General features: G+C 41.1%; 2 protein-coding genes across 3 annotated transcripts in view; one reads left to right on the top strand and one right to left on the bottom strand.

Annotated features, from left to right (window-relative positions):
- The window catches only part of LOC132874764 (uncharacterized), a 2,276-nt gene extending 1,226 nt beyond the window's left edge, over positions 1–1,050 (bottom strand). The window contains exons 1-2 of the mRNA XM_060911160.1: positions 1,030–1,050; positions 839–933 (exon numbers count right to left, since the gene is read on the bottom strand). Of these exons, the coding sequence (XP_060767143.1) occupies positions 839–862 (24 nt within the window). The 5' untranslated portion in view covers positions 863–933; positions 1,030–1,050. The remainder of the gene's footprint in view (positions 1–838; positions 934–1,029) is intronic.
- Positions 1–21,421, top strand: part of ndufs3 (NADH:ubiquinone oxidoreductase core subunit S3) — an 81,648-nt gene extending 60,227 nt beyond the window's left edge. Inside the window, exons 7-8 of one of the 2 annotated variants that reach the window (XM_060911779.1) lie at positions 20,472–20,651; positions 20,750–21,421. In XM_060911779.1, the coding sequence (XP_060767762.1) occupies positions 20,472–20,633 (162 nt within the window). In that variant the 3' untranslated portion in view covers positions 20,634–20,651; positions 20,750–21,421. Of the gene's footprint in view, positions 1–20,471 lie in introns of both variants that reach the window. The other variant, XM_060911778.1, reaches the window with a different exon arrangement.
- Positions 21,422–21,632: the final 211 nt, after the last annotated feature.

Here is a 21,632-nt window from a genome sequence, read left to right as displayed (position 1 = left end):
ACAGCACCTTTCCAAGGGATGTCCACCCAGTCGGTATTGCCGTGGCAGGCTCTCCTCATTTTTAAGTATTCGCTAAAGACATGTGATTTAGTAGGTTCTTTAGACGATACAATACGAATTAAACAATAGCAACTATGTTTAGGAATGAACATGCTGTGCTCCCCCTATCCTCTCAGCTCATGTGCTCCTAAACACTGTCCATGCACTCCCATCTTTACATAGTACATGAGCTCCCACCCCAACACTGAGTACCCTCTCACACCTCAGACACATAAAGTAGACCCCAATTACCTCATTCCCCTTCACATCACATACAAAACAAAGAAGTGTCAAAAAGGAAGTAAAAGTAGCTTGGAAAGTAAAACCCCTGCCACGTTTTACTTCCAACACAGGTGACTTCCCTGAGTGGCTGATCCACCTATCCACCTGCTGGTTGGATCAGAGTTGTGGCAGGGTTTTAATTTGGTCTTTTTTACTTTTACTTGTCTGAAACCTCTGTATACATATGCATATTTGCTGCCCATATTCCCTTCCTGCCACACACACAGTCCATGTTGCCCAACAGAGTAGTGTATGGTCTTCCATATACTCCCATATTCTCCACACACAGCCTATGCACTGCCCAACCACACCATTTTGCACTTTATGCATTATTAAAGCACTTTATGGTACTTGTGTATGCATGTAACAAACAAAATCCTTGTCACTTTGTCATTATCATTTTATCTTTTTCTATTTTCTTAAATATTGCTTGTGGGGGAATTGCTGTTATTTGATCTAAATGTGATTGATTACAAAGCATCTAAATAATTACAAAAATAACAAAAATAAACCTTACCGTATTCTCTGGGCAGCAACACATGAGTCCTTGTGTTCATTGGATGCTGGTGATGGGTCGCACACAAAAACTCTGGCAGAATTTGCATGTATGTACTGTGAAATAACAGAGGGTATTATGCAACTAATATTTACAGCTATTTCTCAATATGGTAAACATGTAAATGATTGCTGATGACTAGTGCCACAAACCAGTGCGTTCCAGTGGTTATTTCTGATGTGGATGAATGATATAATGGCTTCATAGTTGTCAAAGTTTACCTATAACATTGAAACATCAATGTTTAATGACAGATGAAAGTGTAACTGGGGTTATTCGTCAAGACTGTGTGGTGTGTCCTGTTTACCATATTTGATAGAGATATTCATGTAGAAATACCTGGTAATTATTGAACTATTCCCATAACACAACATGCCATCAGAGGCAGACACTGAGCATTACCTTCGGTAAACTTTGGCGGCGTACAGACGCCCTGTCCCCAGTCAGAATTACTCCAGCAGTGTAGTGGTCCATTAGATAAATTCTGTCAGCCACATTCAATGCGAAAGCATTGATGTGCATCAGTGCCTGAATAATCTGGCAACATAAGAAAATGTTTCACTAATAAAGTATTCTCACACACCTTGGTCATATGAAAACAAACCACATTTCGTCAATGGAAATAACGTAATTATGGCCTATTCATAGTATTTGGCTCACTGAGTAATAGCTATAAGCTTTCATTATGTTTCCATTATTCAAAGGTGCCAGAGGCATGCAGTTCCCAATTCATCTGCCAGGCATGTCAGTTTGAAGCAAATGTAAAGATGGCAAAACAAGGAATGAAAGGCAAAGGAGAAGAAAAGATGCCTACCTCGCCTGTCAACCACTGATGTGGTTTCAATGAACACAACTCACTATGGTGTACGAATATGCTTCGACCCTTAATCTGCGATGGGAGCACGGACACAACCACCTCTGTCGGCCTCTTCTTCCACAACACATCAAGCTAAAAAGAAAGTCAGAATAAACATGTATTTTATGGATTGCATGTGGATAAAAGTAGTTTATTTGGTTAGGTTCTAGAATGTTCATTAAAAAAAAAAACTTTACCTGAGAGTCTTCAACCTCTTTTGGCTCGATTTTTACCTTCCTGTTTGGTACTGTCTTGCCCTTTGGCTTAGGAAGTTGTGTTGGTGGATTGAAATACTTGGATTTCCTCTTCGAGCTTCCAGAGGAGGTGGCCCGCTTGGACCACTGTTCTTCTGGGTCATCCTCTGGCTTCAGACAGCTTCTGAGGTTTCCACCAAGTATCTCCATTGGCAGGCTGTGTTGCATTAAATGCTCGACATATCTTCCCGGCACTGAGGTGAACATTTTCGAAATGAACTCAGCAGGTCTGAGGTGTGTCTTCTTGCCAAGGATGCGATGTTTGACTAATCCAAACCAGAGCTCAGCATGGCAGTTGGTGTCCCTTGTTTTGTATGGCCCTGTTCCTATGGTGGTTCCATCTATGTGCCGTGAAAGGTCACCAAGGAGTACACCACTCCACAAGCTAATTCCCATGTAGGTCTTTAACAAGACATCAATGATCCCAGGGCAGTGGTAATGGTTGTCTTCATCTACTGCTTGATCACACATTACATCACATTTTGCTTGCTCCCTTCTTTGAGCAAAAACCGCAGTAAATGGGGACCTAGCCAGAATGCCCTTGTTGGGGTCACTGGAATTCCTTGTCCTCGTCTCCTCTGTTTTGTACATGTCTTCAAAAGACAGGTCTTCACATTTCAAAATGCAGTGGTCGAGGTACTGCTTGCTGTTGTGGACTGACTCTGTGAGTTGCTCTGCACAAAAACATACAGCCGTGTGGTAGAAGACCTCAAGGGCCTCTTGCATTGTAGTGCAATTTAACAAGAAAGCAAAGCATTATGTGGCATACTCCTTTAAGCCTTTGTCCGATGTTTGTCTCCCAAATGATTGTGACACTGCCTTCAGTATGTGCACAGAGCACAAATGGAGCACAATGAAAGGGGTCTGTTTCCCTGTACCAATCACAACTGAAAATGTTCTGTCAAGATAGCCAGAGATGTCCTCATGGTTGCAGGCCAGAAGAACACTATCGATCAGGGCCCAACTGTAATCGGTTTCCATCTGGGCTACTCTCCTCCCTGTCATTTGACGCATTCTCCTGAAAAACTCCATCAGCCAATGAGATATTGAGGGCACTGTGTGGCTGTTGGTGACAAGTTCTGCCACAGGAAGAGGTGGCTTGTCCTTGCCCGCACCCGGCAGGACCAGGGCATAGTAAAGTACTCTCTTAGACTGGTTGGGGAGCTTCTGCACCACTCCACCTGTGGCATCAAGGTAGAGGCATGTTTCCATAGATTGTTTTAAATGTGCACACACAATTTGGAGGCCTGCATTTGTGTACAAGTGAGCTGCAAATGGCTCTATCTGCAATAACTGCAAATAACCATTTGAAGAGGCATGCTGACCACTCTCTCTCAATTTTGTGTGAGCATTAGCTCCAACACATTATCATTGTGAAGCTTTGCCACACTTCGAATCTCAGAGGATATTTTTTTTAAAACATCCTTCGTCAGGCTTCTTGTGATGTTTCCCGCCACAAGTTCTTCAATGGGTGTTTTTGAGTAAATCATAACAATTGCTCACACCATTCTGTATGGCCTTTGCTATTTTGCCTCGACGAAGATATTTTGCCGGCCTGAATTTTTTCTGGGATCGTAGGTGACTGACTTCCCCAAATCTTGTTACTATTACAGTAACATTTTTTACGTTTGCTTTTGGTGGGTCTTTCATTTCAAAGTGATATATGCAACAATCGTCAAATGTGCATCTTGCTGTGGCATGAAGGTATGGCACATTCTTTTTGCGGCTGTCATGTTTTTTCACATTTTGATACTTGAATGCCAACGTGCAAGATGGATTTTGTCTTCTGAATTCGTTATAAAAAACATCTGTCCATGGGGGTTTTAGTTTTCTTTGTCCTTTTTCTGGCTTTATTTTGTTCCAATGTTTTCTTTTTATCGTCAGTCTGAATAGTTTTGGTCCTGCATTGCATGTTCTGTATGCCTCCTCTTCATCTGCTGGTACAGCTGAGCGTGTATGTGAACCACGCTTGTCTGTGTTGTCTTCACTGTCCTGATCATCCTTCTGCCGGTCTTCATCCTCTGTCTCTTCCTCACCTTCTTTTCCTTCAGAACTTTCGCTGTCTTCATCTGCTGGTACAGCTGAGCGTGTATGTGAACCACACCTGTCTGTGTTGTCTTCTCTATCCTGATCATCATTCTGCCGGTTTTCATCCTCTGTCTCTTCCTCACCTTTTCCTTCAGAACTTTCCCTGTCTTCATCTGCTGGTACAGCTGAGTGTGTATGTGAACCACGCTTGTCTGTGTTGTCTTCACTGTCCTGATCATCCTTCTGCCGGTCTTCATCCTCTGTCTCTTCCTCACCTTCTTTTCCTTCAGAACTTTCGCTGTCTTCATCTGCTGGTACAGCTGAGTGTGTATGTGAACCACAATAATCTGCAATACATCCTTACAGCCACGGGGTAAGTTGGCACATGCCATAGAATGTCAATGTAAATGAGTGTGCCAACTTGCCCCGTGCACATCAGTACAGCACTCTTGACAAAAATAATGTTGGCCTGTTAACATCTGACACCACAGAATTCCAGTTTTAATATGAAATTATAGCTAGATCCTCCATCTATCAAATGCAATATTTTTTATTTCCCTATTCCTTAGTACTAGCTTTTTAGAGCTAATTTAGTGGAAGGTGTCGATTTTTAGTTTGGTCATCACAAAATCAAAAAAATTCTCTCACCTTAAGAGTTAATAACTTTGACTGCTCTGCATTAGATGGATTAACTGTACTCAAGCTAGGCATCATTTTATTGTTGGAATTTTGATGCTGCCCCCTGTAATGGCCCAGAAAATCAGCCTGTGCCAACTTGCCCCTGTGCCAACAAGCCCCGGTCTCCCCTAGTTGATTACCGCTGCACATAAGCACATTTTAACGTTGAAAAGGAAATAAAGCCACAAACGTGAACAGACACATTTCTTTCTCCGTCTTTCCCGCTTTTGCGCAGCGCGCAGACCCGATTTCATGGTTTAAAAAAACACGCACACGCTCGTTCTCTCTATTGATAACACACAAGCTCTCATAACCGCTAAAGATGTTTTGTTTCTGATTTAAACGGCTTGGTCTTTGATAATTTTGGTAACTTGCAGATGGGACGGTGAGCCCAGAGTCAATAGCTCGACTAAGGTGGTTACATAGTCCGACTAACAATGGCATTATCAAGCAAGCATAGTCGATTCCCGCCGCTCGACTAAGGTGTTTGCATGGCCTTTAATACTCCGACCTTTGTCTTACTAAGGCAATAATTCGATTTTCTCGAATGCATGTAAACTACTGGACTACTGGTAGCTTACCTTCCAACGCTTCAGTGCGAACTCCCCGTCTGTCCTGCTGCCAAATCATCTTCAACCACCTTTGCTGTCTTTTGTTGTCGCTGTTAAACACAGCTAGTGTCACAGCAGACCACTGCTCTGGCAACACATCGTCACATAGTCTTTCAGAGATGAAACACTTGACAACGTTTTCTCTTCCTCCTGCCTGTTGCCAGACGTCAACATTTTTCTTTTTCTGCCCTTTCTTAAACCACCCCATCATCCACTTTCTTTAACATGCTACGCCATGTGCTCCTCTTCTGTGTGACAGGATGCCTACTTCTCACGAGCAGACTGCATGACTGTCGATCTCATAATCGCCCCGCCCTTCAATTATAGTTGGGATAGTGTGGAAGGTTGCGAACATTAACCAGCACGAAACACAGCGTGATTTTCGAGGCCTTATTTCTGTACCAAAAATAAGCAGCTGTATAATTGTGCCTTTTGTTCTTTATCAACTTTACGAGTGTCCCTCTTTCCTCTTGCTAACCCTAACCGAAGACCCAGGCCTAACGCATGCAGCCTCTCTGCTGCCAGACTGGCATTTATTGGCGGGGATCGACCACAGAGTAGCCTACCTAGAAATCAGATCTATGATTTACAATCTCAAATACTTTGTATGTACGCAGGTTTACAACCTCAAATACTTTGCATGTCTTGTACATGTGCAGATTTGACAATTAAAGCCATTCCATTCCATGAAGTGAAGTGCTGCTCACGCTGTTTGTTGCAAACTCCTTACTAAAAGAAGAGAAACTGAACTTGACAATCTCAAGAGCAACTTGAGATTGTCAATTTTTTTTTAAATGTCTTAAATGAGAACATGTCCAGGAAAATGAGGGCGTCTGCTCACCCTTAATATACAGTTTATTGTTCTCAAAACATCCACTCCAAAATGTTCCAATGTTTCCTTCAAAACAATCATATGTTTTCCCTTTGTGTTCGGCAATGTACTTATATCTGGTTATTTCAGCTGGTGCTGCTTTTGCCTAAATCTGGTGCTGCGCATAGTGAAAGAAAGTGCACCTCATCAGTACAATAATGTGTTCCCTCTTTAAAGGAAAACAACACAACATTTCAAATTCATTATTTTCCAGTAGTCTACACATTTTTAAAAGTACATTCATTTGATTTTTTACATTAGTCCGCCATATAATTACCCTGTGGACACGTTTGAGCTTTCCTCTCTCATGGCTGTGACGTCAGTGATCAAGATTTGAGCAGGCTATCTGTCCGCCATTTACATTGTAGAAAAAAGAAAAACAAATACAATGTAAAATGTAAATGGCGGGCAGATAACCTTCTCAAATTGTCTGTGTAGGCCTACATTCCATTTTGAGATTGTAGGCCTAATATGAAAATGTTTAATATTCTATAGGCTACTTAAAAAAAAAAACCTTTTGCAAGATTTTTGCACGCCTCGGAAGAGCTTGTTTTCGATCAGTGACTATGGTAATTGGCGGTTTCCTTCAATATGGGCGACCATTTAGACCCTGACAACATTACTGCTTACAACTTCCAGCCACGCTGGTCAGATTCCGCTGGCGCAGGGACGGAGGAGAGCGAAGAGGGGGGCACAGTGGCCAGGCCAGGGGAAGCTGCAAGTATCGCCCCGCCGGCTGATCCAAGCCTTCTAGACGCCCAGAGCGTCGCTGAGTGGGACGGCCGAGACGTTGAGACTGTGTGGTGGCAGTTATAAAAGTAGCAGCTAGTGAGTGGATAAGCTAGAGAGCGTTTTTTTTTCCTTTGTCATCTGACTCACAACTACACGGCATCAGTAGGCTACTACTTTGAGACTTTGCCACCACGCTTGCAACAGTAGCACCAGCCAGCTTCCAGGAATAACACCGCACTGAATCTCACAGGCATTCAACATTATGTTCAACTAAACCATGCATCACGCCACAAACCAATTTTGTGTTCAATCACACCAGTCTGTGTCCGCTGCCACACAGCCTGCAAATACTCAAGCTTTTGTAGCCTGCGATCATCCTTTGGAAATCTGTGAAAACTTACACCTTTACACTTCAAACATCCATTGTAGTTTTTACAAACTACACACCCCGGCATGATGGCTGCTTACCAGAAACAGAAGCGTGCAATTTGGCGGGTTGGAAGCCTGCTCTGAGCTTCTTTATCACTTATCTTAATGGGCTCTAATCATACCAACTGGATCAATGACGTCAGAGCATTCTCAGAACCAATAATAATTTAAATATGGCGCTATGCAGCGCACAAAGTTCAAACGCGCCCACGGGGTTATTATATGGCGGCCTTATGAAAAAAAATAATGAATACACTTTTTAATGTGTAGACTACTGGAAAATAATGCATTTGAAATTTTGTGGTGCTTTACTTTAAGGTTGCCGCAGGAAATGGTCATCGGTCCAGGGGGCTGAAAAAAGTTTACGAACCACTGCTTTAAAGAACATATTGTAAAAACCACTTTTGGTGCAAGACATGCTAAAATGCAAGAATAAAAGCATTAAAAGGCTTTCCTTTTTTGATATGCATTGTAGTACTACTAGGCCTATAGCATAAGCGAAATTTGAGTTGTTCACCTGTACTGTGTAAGTATGTGTGATTGTGGGGCAGGGGATTGATGTGGGTGGCCTGAGCATGGGCTGTGTGTGAAGGGTAACATGGACTTTGCGTGGGGAGTCTATGGACTATGGGGGGGGGCAGCCATAGAGCAGCATTAAGGTGGGGAATGCCGTCGTTGAAATTCTCTGTCCCCATTTTCAACCATGACTGACGAGTTCAGATCAGGCTCTTTATTGTTGACTGGTGTGCCTTAGTGGTCCCATTGTTACATGCTCTAGGGAGGCATGAACAATCAAAAACCAGGGTGGCGACACAAACCCAAAACGCAAGACGACGTACAGTGAAAAAGTGAAATTTATTTACAATAGTGCTTAACAAAAGGTGATAGAAAAACGGAATGCAAAAGTCCAGCAGAGAGGGTGGCAGCCCCAGGAGCCAACCCTCCAACCGAGCCGACAGACGCGCAATGGCAAGGCGAGCGTGCAAAAAGCCCTCTCCTCTCTCTGGCAGGTGGAAGCACAGGTTTATATAGGCCTTCCTCAAGTGGAAACAGGTGAAGGAGAAGGAGCCAATACCAACCGCTACACCTGGGGAGAGAGAGAGAGGGAGAGAGAGACACACATGCAAGAGAGAGAAACATGCACACACAGACACAGGAGGCGTAACACGTAACACCCATGTAGCCGAAGCGTTCTGCAAGGTTTGGGGACCCAAAATAGGTTTCCCCATAGAAAAACAATGGTATTTTAATTTGATGAAGATATACATTGAAGAGGAACTAAAATCCAATCATTTTGGGTGTGCCCTATTGCACCTGTATAGATGATGCATGCTGCAAGGTTTGGGGTCCCAAGGTCTCAAAGCTATTGAAAAAAAATTGTTTCCCCATTGAAAAACAATGGTATTTTAATTTGATGGAGATATACATTGAAGAGGAACTAAAATCCAATAATTTGGTGTGTGCCCTATTGCGCCTGTATAGGTGATGCATGCTGCAAGGTTTGGGGTCCCAAGGTCGCTTTATGTCAAAGCTATTGAAAAAAAAAGTGTTTCCCCATTGAAAAACAATGGTATTTTAAATTGATGGAGATATACATTGAAGAGGAACTAAAATCCAATAATTTGGGGTGTGCCCTATTGCGCCTGTATAGGTGATGCATGCTGCAAAGTTTGGGGTCCCAAGGTCACTTTATGTCAAAGCTATTGAACCAATAATTTGGTGTGTGCCCTATTGCACCTGTATAGGTGATGCATGCTGCAAGGTTTGGGGTCCCAAGGTCACTTTGTCAAAGCTATTGAAAAAAAAGTGTTTCCCCATTGAAAAACAATGGTATTTTAAATTGATGGAGATATACATTGAAGAGGAACTAAAATCCAATCATTTTGGGTGTGCCCTATTGCACCTGTATAGATGATGCATGCTGCAAGGTTTGGGGTCCCAAGGTCTCAAAACTATTGAAAAAAAATTGCTTCCCCATTGAAAAACAATGGTATTTTAAATTGATGGAGATGTACATTGAAGAGGAACTAAAATCCAATAATTTGGGGTGTGCCCTATTGCGCCTGTATAGGTGATGCATGCTGCAAAGTTTGGGGTCCCAAGGTCACTTTATGTCAAAGCTTTTGAAAAAAAAAGTGTTTCCCCATTGAAAAACAATGGTATTTCACTGATATCTGAATATCCAACGAATTCACTGATATCTGAATATCCAACGAATATCCAACCTGAAACCAACTTCACCATGCTCTCAAAATGAGCGCCCATCTCATTACAAAGCAGGGTAAACAGTCTGTGTTTCATGGGACGGGCTTTAATAAAATTCACTACTTGTATAACCCCCTGTAGTACCTGATTCAACTCGTTATCCATCCTTTTTGCGACCAGTGCCTCGCGATGGAGCATGCAGTGTGTGGCCACCAAAGGAGTAACTTTTAATTTTGACATTGGTGGGGACACAAAAGCATACCTGTCAACTTTGAGGTTTGAAAAAAAAAGGGATATTTCCTTTTAACTCAAAATAAGGGAAAATTTCGGAAAGTCATACCCTTCACCAAAAGTGGGTGTGTAGTTGAATGGGGGGCAATTTTCTATCTAGTATTTGTGATTTCCTGTACTCTGGTGCATGTTGGTGATAGCCAAGACCCAAACTCAATATGCTTATGGTTTATAGAGTGCATTTGTGAATAAACTATACATTTATTTTTATTTGCTTTCAGTGGTACCAGTTATTTCCCAAATTAAGGGCTAAAATATGCATCTTATGTTAAAATAAGAAAGGTCATTATATAACCAGTCAGTAAATTCAATTCCATTGCAATTTATTATGGTTTAACCATAGTCATGGCCTCGTAACGATAGATAGATAGATAGATAGATAGATAGAGTAATATAAGATATTAAACTAAGAGTGATTTTAAAATGGGTAAGTTTCAGATAGAAAATAAAATAATGAGTGGATAAAACAGTTAATACACCAATTAGTTTACACTAGGCTATTTATGAGGTCTTAGCCAGGACATACTTAATGTAAACATGTGTAGCTTACCTTTGATTATTTGGGAGGCTTTCGTTTTTCCCATGGAAAATTTCTTTGCGATGGAAGAGTCTGGGAACATTCCAGCCACGCACTTGTTGAAATCATCAAAGAAAGAGAGGCTAATGTTTTTCTTAGCTATTAGCATCACCATCTTCACCTCAGACCTAATCAGTGTTGCCAGATACTGCTGACGTTTTCCAGCCCAAATTATGTTCAAAACCCGCCAAAATGCACTTGAAACTGCCCAACTTGGGCGGGAAACCTCCCAATCTGGCAACACTGGACCTGATCACTTGTTCAGCCTTGCCTCCGGATGGAGTTCTGTAATTACTGATGCCTGAGAGGGCGGGGACGTGAATTCATGGCCCGACTTCCTGCTCTAAACTCCTGTCAGAGGCGCGTCATGAATTCTGGACCTACCGACTTTTTTATATTGTGAAAATACGGGACTTTTATATAATGTCAAAATACGGGATATTTTCGGGAAAATAAAAAAAACGGGAAGACAGCGGGAAATAAGTCAAAATAAGGGATTTCCCGGAAAAACGGGAGGGTTGACAGGTGTGCACAAAAGTGATCCAAGGCAGAGCTTCCGAAAGGTGTGGGTTTTTTTTTTTTCCCATTAGCAATCATAATTTCATGTCATGCAGATCTTATAGGTTAACAAGGGCAGCTGTGACCTAATGGTTAGGGAGTTGGTCTTTGGATCCCATGGTTGCAGGTTCAAATCCCACCCTTGCCTCTCTCTACTGAATTCAGCTCCCTACTGGGTTGAATCTCATGACCTGACATATCCATCATTAACCTCACCTGTGAATTTCCAACCTCTCTTTCTGCTTTTCTATCTCCTCCAGCTGTGGATTCCTCTCCTTCAGTCTCTGTTCCTCTACCTTCTCTGCACGGTCTTTCATCTCCTCCAGCCTCTCTGCTGTTTGTCACCTTACAAAAATATGTTGATGCATGACATATGAACAGATTAGGGATAGAATGACTGTAGTGTTTCATGGTAAGGTTGTAGCCTCAGCAAAAAGGGCTAGCCAAAAAGGGCAAAATTATTACATAGACTATAATTTATTCCCCACAAAAACATGGATGCATAATATCGCATGATCTTCTAGAATCTGATGATTTATTACAATTCCTGATTTGTGTTTAAGCAATCATTCTGTCTCTTCCACAGAAATGCATGAAAATAAGAATTAAAAACTTTAAGCATTTTTAGCATTAAATATTGTTTTTTTTTTTTTTGTTTTTTTTTTTAATTCAATATCTGTATTGTTTGACGTGTGGGGGGGTGTCTTAAAATTCACTGACTGCCTTATTGAGATACTCAACAGGTGCTACTGGTGGCATTTTCTATTCTGTAATTAAGCTCAAATTTAGTTAAAATGATATTTGGATATATAATTTAGTGATTGCCTATTATAGCATGATTATGATTACATTAGTATTGCATTTGTAGTATACCCCCCATTTTTTTTGTCTTTTTGTTCCACCTCCATTTTCCATATGTCTTTTTGTTGCCTGTTTCTGTGTTCGTAACGTGTGTTATGATTTTCACTGCAGATGTGCTTGTGACTTCTATGTTCATGCTGCAGTTACCAATATTCGTCTGTAGGTGGCAGTAAAGGACCATGGATTTGTTGTATCTAGCCTAGTAGTAGTAGAAAGAGGTCTCTGTAAAACGGTGAACGCAGCAGACTCCGCAGCAGACTCAGTGGCTGTCACGCTGTTGATTCTGAAATGCAAGTCGCACATCTGCATGGCCATGCAGTAGCCTACATCTGATTACTTACATTCTGTAAAACCATTAGGTCTATAAATTTAACATTCATTCAACGAGGATATTATCTCACACCAAGTTACATTGCTCCAGCATTCCTTTTCTCTGCAGCTATGCAGTAGCCTAGCTCTGATGCATCCTGTCACGTTGCTAAACCTGCCTAAGGAGCCGCAGCAATACTTTTATGAAGGGTTTCCATACATCAAAAGGATTTTGTTGAGTTTTTAAAGCTCGACGGAAACCCTGCACTTGCATTCTTGACTTTGAAGAAGAATGAACGAATGTCTCGTTTCTTGGGAGGGGGGGCCATCATCCATGATACTCAAGTCAGCATGCGAGTCGTAGGGCAAGCATGCATGGACATCGAAGTCCAGCTCAATTTGTAGGCTGACGGAGAGTGGGGGGTGCGTGGCGTAGGTCAGGTGTGTACATGTGAGATACGGGGGGTTGATGGGCGGGTAGTCACGGCTGCTGTGGGAAGTGTGCTGCTTTTACAGCAGATGGAGTGACAGCTGGGATGGCCAACCATGTAAATTAGCGAGAAACAGGTAGCCAATCAGAGAATGTACATCTACGTTAGAGGGGGGATTATTAGCAGTGTCATACATTTAACCCTTTGTGTGCCATATAATTATTGCTCAGGTTAGGACATCGGTTTTATTGATCGTGATTACACAGTAGCAGCTGAATATTGGTAGGGACACGTCCCTACCCAAAATTACACCCTAGGTGGCCACTATATGTGGGGCCTTCTGCTTAATGAGCGCGGTCACTCCACTGATCTTCCCGGTCATTGCCGCGGCTCCATCTGAACACACCCCCACACAACGGGTCCAGTCCAATCCGTTAGACTCAATGTAATCATCCAAAACTTGAAAAATGTCTTTCCCAGTAGTTCTTCTTTCAAGTGCTTTACAAAATAGTATTTCCTCCACAAATCTTTCCTGTGAAATAAATCTGATGTACACAAGCAGTTGGGCCTCATTGGATAAATCTGTGCTCTCATCCAGCTGAAGTGCGAAGTATTCGCTGGCTCTCACCTGCTCCAACAGCTGAGCAGTCTTGAGCCATGTCACCGTGCGCCGACGGATTGGTGTTATCAGAGAGTGGGACAGCATCGTTTTTTTTTTTTTTTTGGCAGCATCCTCACCAAGCAATTCTCGGACAATGTCTTTGGTTGCTGGTATAAGCAAATCTTCTCCAATTGAGTGAGGTTTTTTAGCACGAGCAATGTGGTACAAGGCTAAAAATGATGCCTTCAGGGCCCGCTCGGGGACAGTAGCTTGCTGGGTGAATGCAGCAGATTGCCTGACCAAATGCTCTTTGCGTCTGAAGAAATCTACTGTTTTTTTCGGCATCTGTCGGATGTTTTTGTACCAAGTGATGCTGAAGTTTCAAAGGTTTTAAGCACTCGTTTGACAGGGTCTCCAGACAGAGGACGCATTTCGGGCAATCATGGCCATTTTTCTGTATGGCTGTAAAGCCATACTTAATGTATGCTGCCTCATATTTTCGGATTTTAGTTGGCCAGGACTTAGTTTTTTTTCGCAGCAGTGTTCTCCACAGCAGGGCTGTTGGTTTGTACCTTTGGTCTCTTCTTCAAAAACCTGTCCATTTTGCACTAGCAATATGCTAGTTTGAGGAGCAAAGTAGCTTGATAAGTGGCTCAAACCGCAATATCACAGGCAATCGGAGAGATGAGCATGGCAAACAACATTTCGATATGATGTCTTATCATTAATAATTATATTTTATAATAATTAAAAACTAATTACAATATATTTAATAATTATTTTAAAAATATTTTTTTTTGCAATTTTTTTTATCGTCCCTCCAACTTTCTGAGGCCCCCCTGGCGGCCCCCACTTTGAAAACCACTGCATTAGTGCACATGACATGGGTAGCTTGTACATCTGGGAAGGAATCATTAATGCTGAATGATATATACACGTTTTGGAGCAAGATGCTGCCATCCAGATAAGAGCTTTTTCAGGGAAGGCCTTCCTTCTTTCAGCAAGACGATGCCAAACCGTTTTCTGCACATATTAAAACTGCATGGCTCTATAGTAAGAGTCTGGGTGCTAAACTGGCCTGTCTGCAGTCCAGACCTGTGTCCCATTTTAAAGCATTTGGCGCAAAATATGACAAAGGAATCTCGGAACTGTTGAGCTACTGAAACTGTACATCAGGCAAGAATGTGGTAACATTTCTCTTTCAAAACTACAGTAATTGGTCTCCAGTTCCCAAATGTTTACAGAGTGTTGTTAAAAGTAGAGATGATGCAACATGGTGGTAAACATGCCCCTAGCCCAACTTTTTTGAAATATGTTGCTGACATCAAATTCAAAATGAGCGCATATTTTTCAATAAACAATAAAATGAGTTTCAACATGAGTTGTCTTTGTACTATTTTCAGTGAAATCTAGTGTTTCTATGATTTTGCAAATTATTGCATTCTATTTTTATTTAAAGTTTACACAGCATCCCAACTTCTTTTGGAATTGGGGCTGTAAATGGCAAAATAATGGCGTGGTATAATTTTGAATGAATGGCTTATCATACTTTTTACCAGTTTGTAGTCATGTTTAATGTAGACCTGTCAATCTTTATACGGTTTTCTTAAGCGCTCCACATTTGAACACCAGATTATGCTGTTACAAGTTGTCGCTCAAAAATGCACAAAATGAGTGGTCTTCATTTTTCCACAAACAATAGATGTTAACTGACACCCTGGAAATACGACCCCCTCATTTCACATGAGTAATTTCTTATTTATGCCGCTTTTCCACTACCAACGCGGCTGAGTTGGGCTGAGCCGTGCCGTGCTGAGTTGGGCTGAGTCGAGCTGAGTGGGGCTGTTGGAGTTGCATTTCGACTACAACCACGCTGAACCGTGCTGGCTGGAAGTGGGTGGACACATTGGGTGGAGTTAACGAAAGTGGGTGGACGTCATGTGATGTTAGGTGGCGCAAACAGTGACATCAGTGACCTTTTAAGCGGTAGTCTCACGACCCGGATAGTAAACAATAAACATGGAGGACATGGAGTCGTTAGTGTTGCTGGTCTTGGTGCTGTGGCTTGTTGTCACTGACAACGCCAACAGATACTAGCAAGAGTGTATAGATGAGGCGAGGCGCATAAGGCTTCAGAAATTCTCGTAATTCGTAATTATTCTTCTTCCGGGTTTACGGTGTTTACAGATCCCAGCATGCTCGTGGGGCGTATGTGGGCGTGTGAGGACACTCCTCCTCACCAATCAGTGCACAGGGGAGTGTCTCCTCACGCCCCTAGCCCCACTCGGCTCGGTTTGGCTCGCTTCAGCCCCACTCCAAAACCGTGTGAGTTTTGGGAGCTGAGTAGGGCTGAAGCGAGCTGAGTCATGCTGTTCTGAGGTAGTCGAAACGCGAGCCGTGTCGGGCTGAAGTGAGCTGAAAAAGGGTAGTGGAAAAGGGCCATTAATCTCAATTTTCCTGCTTGAAAGATGCATTGATGCAGTGCTTCTTGCTTTTTGTCCAGGAAAATGGAGAATGTTTTGAGTTTGTTAATGTGAAATAAAATCTACCAATGCAACATTAGACAAGTATATAGAGTTAGTTAACTGCATTTATTAAGAATGAACAAGTTCTCTCAGTGGCAAAGTAGTTTAAAAAAAATTAAATAGGCCTACAACAACATGTAAAATTTAACGCAAATATGAATAATGATAATTAGTAAAAAAATTTTGTTCTCTGCAGCTGTATCAAACACTGCCATCAAGCCTGTCGTGGTAGAAACTGAAGTGTATGCACACGGTTTAACCACCAGGCAAGCAACATCTCATGTACAGGACTTGATATTAATGGTAGTCTGACTGTCCAGGACAACCAAATGTTTGGTCTGGACAAGTCAAATTTGCATCTGCCTGTCTGACAGGACAAGTTGAATATTTGTTGAAAAATCCCCCTTTTTTTTTTTTAAATAATAATTGTTCAGGCTTTACATCAATGAAGTTCCAACAAAACTAGTTCAGTCACCTCAGTGATCCGGCCGTGGGTTGTCAGCCTCTTACGAGGCTGCCTGTGTTTATCAAGAGCACACTTAAACTACCGCTGGCTTGCTCGGCCTGTCGCAGCTTCACAACCATTCACACCTATGGTTCAACTTGGAGCCTCCAATTGGCCTAACCTGCATGTCTTTGGACTGTTGGGGAAACCAGAGCACCTGGAGGAAACCCCCACAGACACGGGAAGAACGTGCAAAATTCTCACACAGGCCCCTGTCGGCTATGGGGCTTGAACCCAGAACGTTCTTACTGTGAGGTGACAGTGCTAACCACTGTGCCACCCACCATGGTATTGCTTACAAAAATCCGGGGAAGCAGAGTACAGCGTGGGGGAAAGAATTGTTGTTAATAATAAACAAAAACAAATATTGATTATGATGATAACCACAATATGTAATCAGATTATTAGACTTTTAATTTATCGAAATTGGAGAAATGGTCAAATACCTCCAATAAAATAAATGTTTGTGGTGAAGCTTCATTTCATTTGGACATTCGTTCTGTGTTTCTTTTGTGTGGTCACATTAGGGCTGGGCAATTTTACGATTACGATGTTATTCACGATATAAAATCTCTACGATTAGAAATTAGACACGTACGATATGCCTACGATAAGCCTACGCCTTCAATAAAATTACTTCATCCGAAGTTTTGACAGACACGCGAATAGCCAATCATAACTAAACAGTACCGCACGTAACCAATCAGTTGGAAGAGAGCCACGTCAAGTTAGGTTGCGTGCACACACAAACACACACACGTATAGCAGCAACGCACAGCATGGCTGTGGTGAACTTTGCAGGAGCACGGCATTTCTCCAACAAAGTGATTATAAAAATGAGCGAGAAGCCGACTGACCGGAGTTCTGAATAGGAAAGTCAGAGCACTGCCCTGGAGGACATCGTTGAAAAGAAGGGCCAGAGATCTTCGGTTGTGTGGAGGTATTTTGGATATTTAAAATCGGACATACAACAAAGTGTTACACAAAACCTTAAACACACTGACGTACAGGATTGCACTTTTTTTCTCCTTGCAGCATAAGGTTTACACGTCAATATGTCTTTGTTTATTTGAAAGCTGCTAGAATTTGCACAAATGATTAACAATGGTATATAGTTTTTATTTTTCAGTTTCAGTTTATTCATTTGAATAAAAAGAACAAAAGAATGTGCATCCAGTTTGTTTTGGTTCTGTGAAACTTGAAGGCTTGTTAAGCTATTTTTGTTAATTAGGAAGGAACTACTAATTTGTAATGTTCATATTTTGAGCAGAAAATTAAAGGAAATACAAAAATGGTGATTTGATTTATATCGTGATATATATCGTTATCAAAAATTTTGAAAAAATATATCGTGATATAATTTTTTCTCATATCGCCCAGCCCTAGGTCACATTAACGATCACAAATGTCGTAAAATATTTTGCAGAAATTTTACAACAGTGCCGAACTCCCTTATGGTTTATGTTCACACCATGATTCTGTCACCCTTATGTCCAACTTGTTTGCTTTTGGTTTCATTTTGTCAAAAGAGAGTTGGGGGGGGGACTTACAGTGGTGCTTGAAAGTTTGTGAACCCTTGAGAATTTTCTGTATTTCTGCATAATGACCTAAAACATTAGATTTTCACACAGATCCTAAAAGTAGATAAAGTGAACCCAGTTAAACAAATGAGACAAAAATATTATACTTGGTCACTTATTTACTGAGGGAAATGATCCAATATTACATATCTGTGCGTGGCAAAAGTATGTGAACCTTTTGCATTCAGTATCTGCTGTGACCCCCTTGTGCAGCAATAACTGCAACTAATCGTTTCCAGTAACTGTTGATCAGTCCTACACACTAGCTTGGAGGAATTTTAGCCCATTCCTCTGTACAGAACAGCTTCAACTCTGGGATGTTGGTGAGTTTCCTCACATGAACTGCTCGCTTCAGGTCCTTCCACAACACTTCAATTGGATTAAGGTCAGGACTTGGCCATTCCAAAACATGAACTTTTTATTCTTCTTTAACCATTCTTTGGTGGAATGACTTGTGTGCTTAAGGTCATTGTCTTGCTATATGACCTACCTTCTCTTGAGATTCAGCTCATGGACAGATGTCCTGACATTTAACTTTAGAATTTGCTGGTATAATTCAGAATTCATTGTTCCATCAATGATGGCAAGCCATCCTGGCCCAGATGCAGCAAAACAGGCCCAAACCATGATACTACCACCACCATGTTTCACAGATGGGATAAGGTTCTTATGCTGGAATGCAGTGTTTTCCTTTCTCCACACATAACGCTTCTCATTTAAACCGAAAAGTTCTATTTTGGTCTCATCCTTCCACAAAACCTTTTTCCAGTAGCCTTCTGGCTTGTCCATGTGATCTTTAGCAAACTGCAGATGAGCAGCAATGTTCTTTTTGCAGAGCAGTGGCTTTCTCCTTGCAACCCTGCCATGCACACCATTGTTGTTCAGTGTTCTCCTGATGGTAGCCTCATGAACATTGGCTAATGTGAGAGAGGCCTTCAGTTGCTTAGAAGTTACCCTGGGGTCCTTTGTGACCTTGCCGACTATTACACGCCTTGCTCTTGGAATGATCTTTGTTGGTCGACCACTCCTGGGGAGGGTAACAATGGTCTTGAATTCCCTCCGTTTGTACACAATCTGACTGTAGATTGGTGGAGTCCAAATTCTTTAGGGATGGTTTTGTAACCTTTTCCAGCCTGATCATCATCAATACTTTTCTGAGGTCTTAAGAAATCTCCTTTGTTTGTGCCATGATGCACTTCCACAAACATGTTGTGAAGATGAGACTTTGCTAGATCCCTGTTCTTTAAATAAAACAGGGTGCCCACTCACACCTGATTGTCATCCCATTGATTTGAAAACACCACCTAACTCTAATTTCACCTTCAGATTAACTGCTAATCCCAGAGGTTCACATACTTTTGCCACTCAGATATGTAATATTGGATCATTTTCCCCAATAAATAAATGACCAAGTATAATATTTTTCTCATTTGTTTAACTGGGTTCTCTTTATCTACTTTTAGGACTTGTGTGAAAATCTGATGTTTTAGGTCATATTTTCTATATTTCTGCATAAATTCTAAAGGGTTCACAAACTTTCAAACACCACTGTACAATCCCAAAAAGATAAAAGGACAAACAAACAAGTCATAAGAAAAGGAAATGTGAGTTTCTTTCAAAGTGGCTCAACAAAAAGGAGTCTCCTTTCACCTGGTGACCGCAATGTTTTCTAATGTCTTCTCAATTAATTTATACTTCAAGTTTTACTGGATTAATCAAGATTGAACTTTTATTTCCTCCAGAAGCTTTGAATTTGGGTGAGTAACATTTAAAACTGCAGATTAGGTAATAACGCATACACCAGAATGAGGCATTGGATAGTTTTTCTTTATTGTTAAAGTTTGAGTTTTTTATTGAAAAATTATAAATCATTCAAGCATAATGATGCCTGCTTTTTGATAAACTTTGCTAACCACTTTCCTTTGATTCATCTAGTAAATGCATAATAATAAAGTTATGGTCCAGACAAGTGAAAAATCTTGCTGCTTGTCCAAGTGGGTTAAAAAGTTAATGTCCAGTCCTGATGTATTGAGTTTTTTTTACATACATACCCCTGTTTTGGTTTCTTCGTGTTGTCTCAGAGTTTTCCTTGCCACCATTGCCTATGGCTTGCTCATGACAGATAAACTTGCATGCAGTATGTAAAATTTATAGCTGGAATTTGTATTTGTCAGGCTGCTTTGTGTCGATGCCCACTGTTAAAAGTGCTATCCAAATAAAATTTTAATTGAATTGTTCTGAAGGCTTTCTTGTGGAGGAAAGCACTGACACCTGAGACTTTGTCCTTAAAGAAACTTTAAAGCAATGTCACCATGTCAATGATTGCATGATGTGCTTTTGTTGAATGCCAGCATATTTTTTCATCTCATTATTATCCTCCTCAGATTTTGTGGTGTGTCAACCATGCACATCCCAGTGAAAAGAGTTGTTACCAGAGTATTGGAAAGATTACATTTAATATAAACTTTTCCTTCCTTCCTCCCTCCCTTTCTTTCTTCCCTCCCTCCCTCCGTCCGTCAGAACCACTGTTAGAGAAAACTAATCAATGACCATTCAGATTCAAAAGTTCAACAGCGATGTGATACAACATTCATTAATAAGCCTTATAATTTTTGTGCTGATTATGTGATGTGCATTAGAATATAAAGTATAGTTATATGCACTGTCATGAATCATGTGTTTTGTCTCTTAGGTGCGCTATGATGATGAGCTGAAACGGATTGTTGCAGAGCCTGTGGAACTTGCACAGGAGTTCAGGAAGTTTGACCTGAACAGTCCATGGGAGGCATTTCCTACATACAGGGAGCCCAAAGATGCACCCAAACTAGAGGCTGGGGACAAACCTGCGAAGTAACGTCCTTTTATTTCTGATGTAGGTGAATACCTGACACGCATTGATGCCTTTCTGCTACCGTATTTATGTAAATATGAGACCCTGTGTTGACTTGTCTATCTCGGTCTTTATTTCAGAGACCTCTCAAGCATCTCAATAAAGAATGAATTCCAAAATAACTACTGTGCTTCCTCACGGACTTGTTCACAGCTTAGGCACTGTAATGTCTCCCTGCCCCCATGGTGCTATTCTATACATATCCCTGCCTGACACAAATGCAAGTGTTGTGGTAGTAAAAATACACATTTAGAAATCACAAGCGTAAAGTAACCATTCAAAAATTTTGCAGAATTAGAAATGCTTTATAACCAATAAATGTGCCCTAGAAGCATGGTGATAGAAGCAGGATACTGGCAAGTAGAATACAGACCTCCATTTAGACACATGCATTTATGTTTAAAATAAAAGTTAGAATCTTTTAATTCTTGAATCTGAATCTAATTCTGTTAACTCTGGCTAGTTAAAGCATATACGCAGAGCCATGGCCTCACTTTCGTTTATGGGTGGTTGACATGACATGGCCTTTTTTTGGTCCAATGTGTCAAAGATAAGTAAATTATAGAAAAATATGTCAAAAACTGGTGATATTGTTCAGAAAGTGCTGTTTTATATGAACATACACAGCATTCATGTGATTTCAATTTTCCATTTTTTCACAATTTTCAACCAAACCAGAAAAAGCTCATATGGCGTGACTGTCCCAAGCACATTTCACAAAGTTTGATTTTGAATAAAAACAAAAAAATGAATTCATTTTCTGTTTATTCAATCATATATTGATAACCCAGATGTCTGCTTGTGAGACTACTTGGCTAAAAGTTCAGACATAATATTTTGAAGCCACCCTTAACTAAAACATTTTGTTCCAAAAATGGATATCATATGGTGCGCCGCCATATTCCTTTTTTTTAAACGGGCAATTGTTTGGAGACCTTTGGGGGGTGGCGGTCCTCCTTCTTT

This window comes from Neoarius graeffei, chromosome 27 (assembly GCF_027579695.1).
Source record: "Neoarius graeffei isolate fNeoGra1 chromosome 27, fNeoGra1.pri, whole genome shotgun sequence".
NCBI lineage: Eukaryota > Metazoa > Chordata > Actinopteri > Siluriformes > Ariidae > Neoarius > Neoarius graeffei.
Note: the sequence above shows the minus strand (reverse complement) of the source record. Positions and strands in the feature narration are given on the sequence as shown.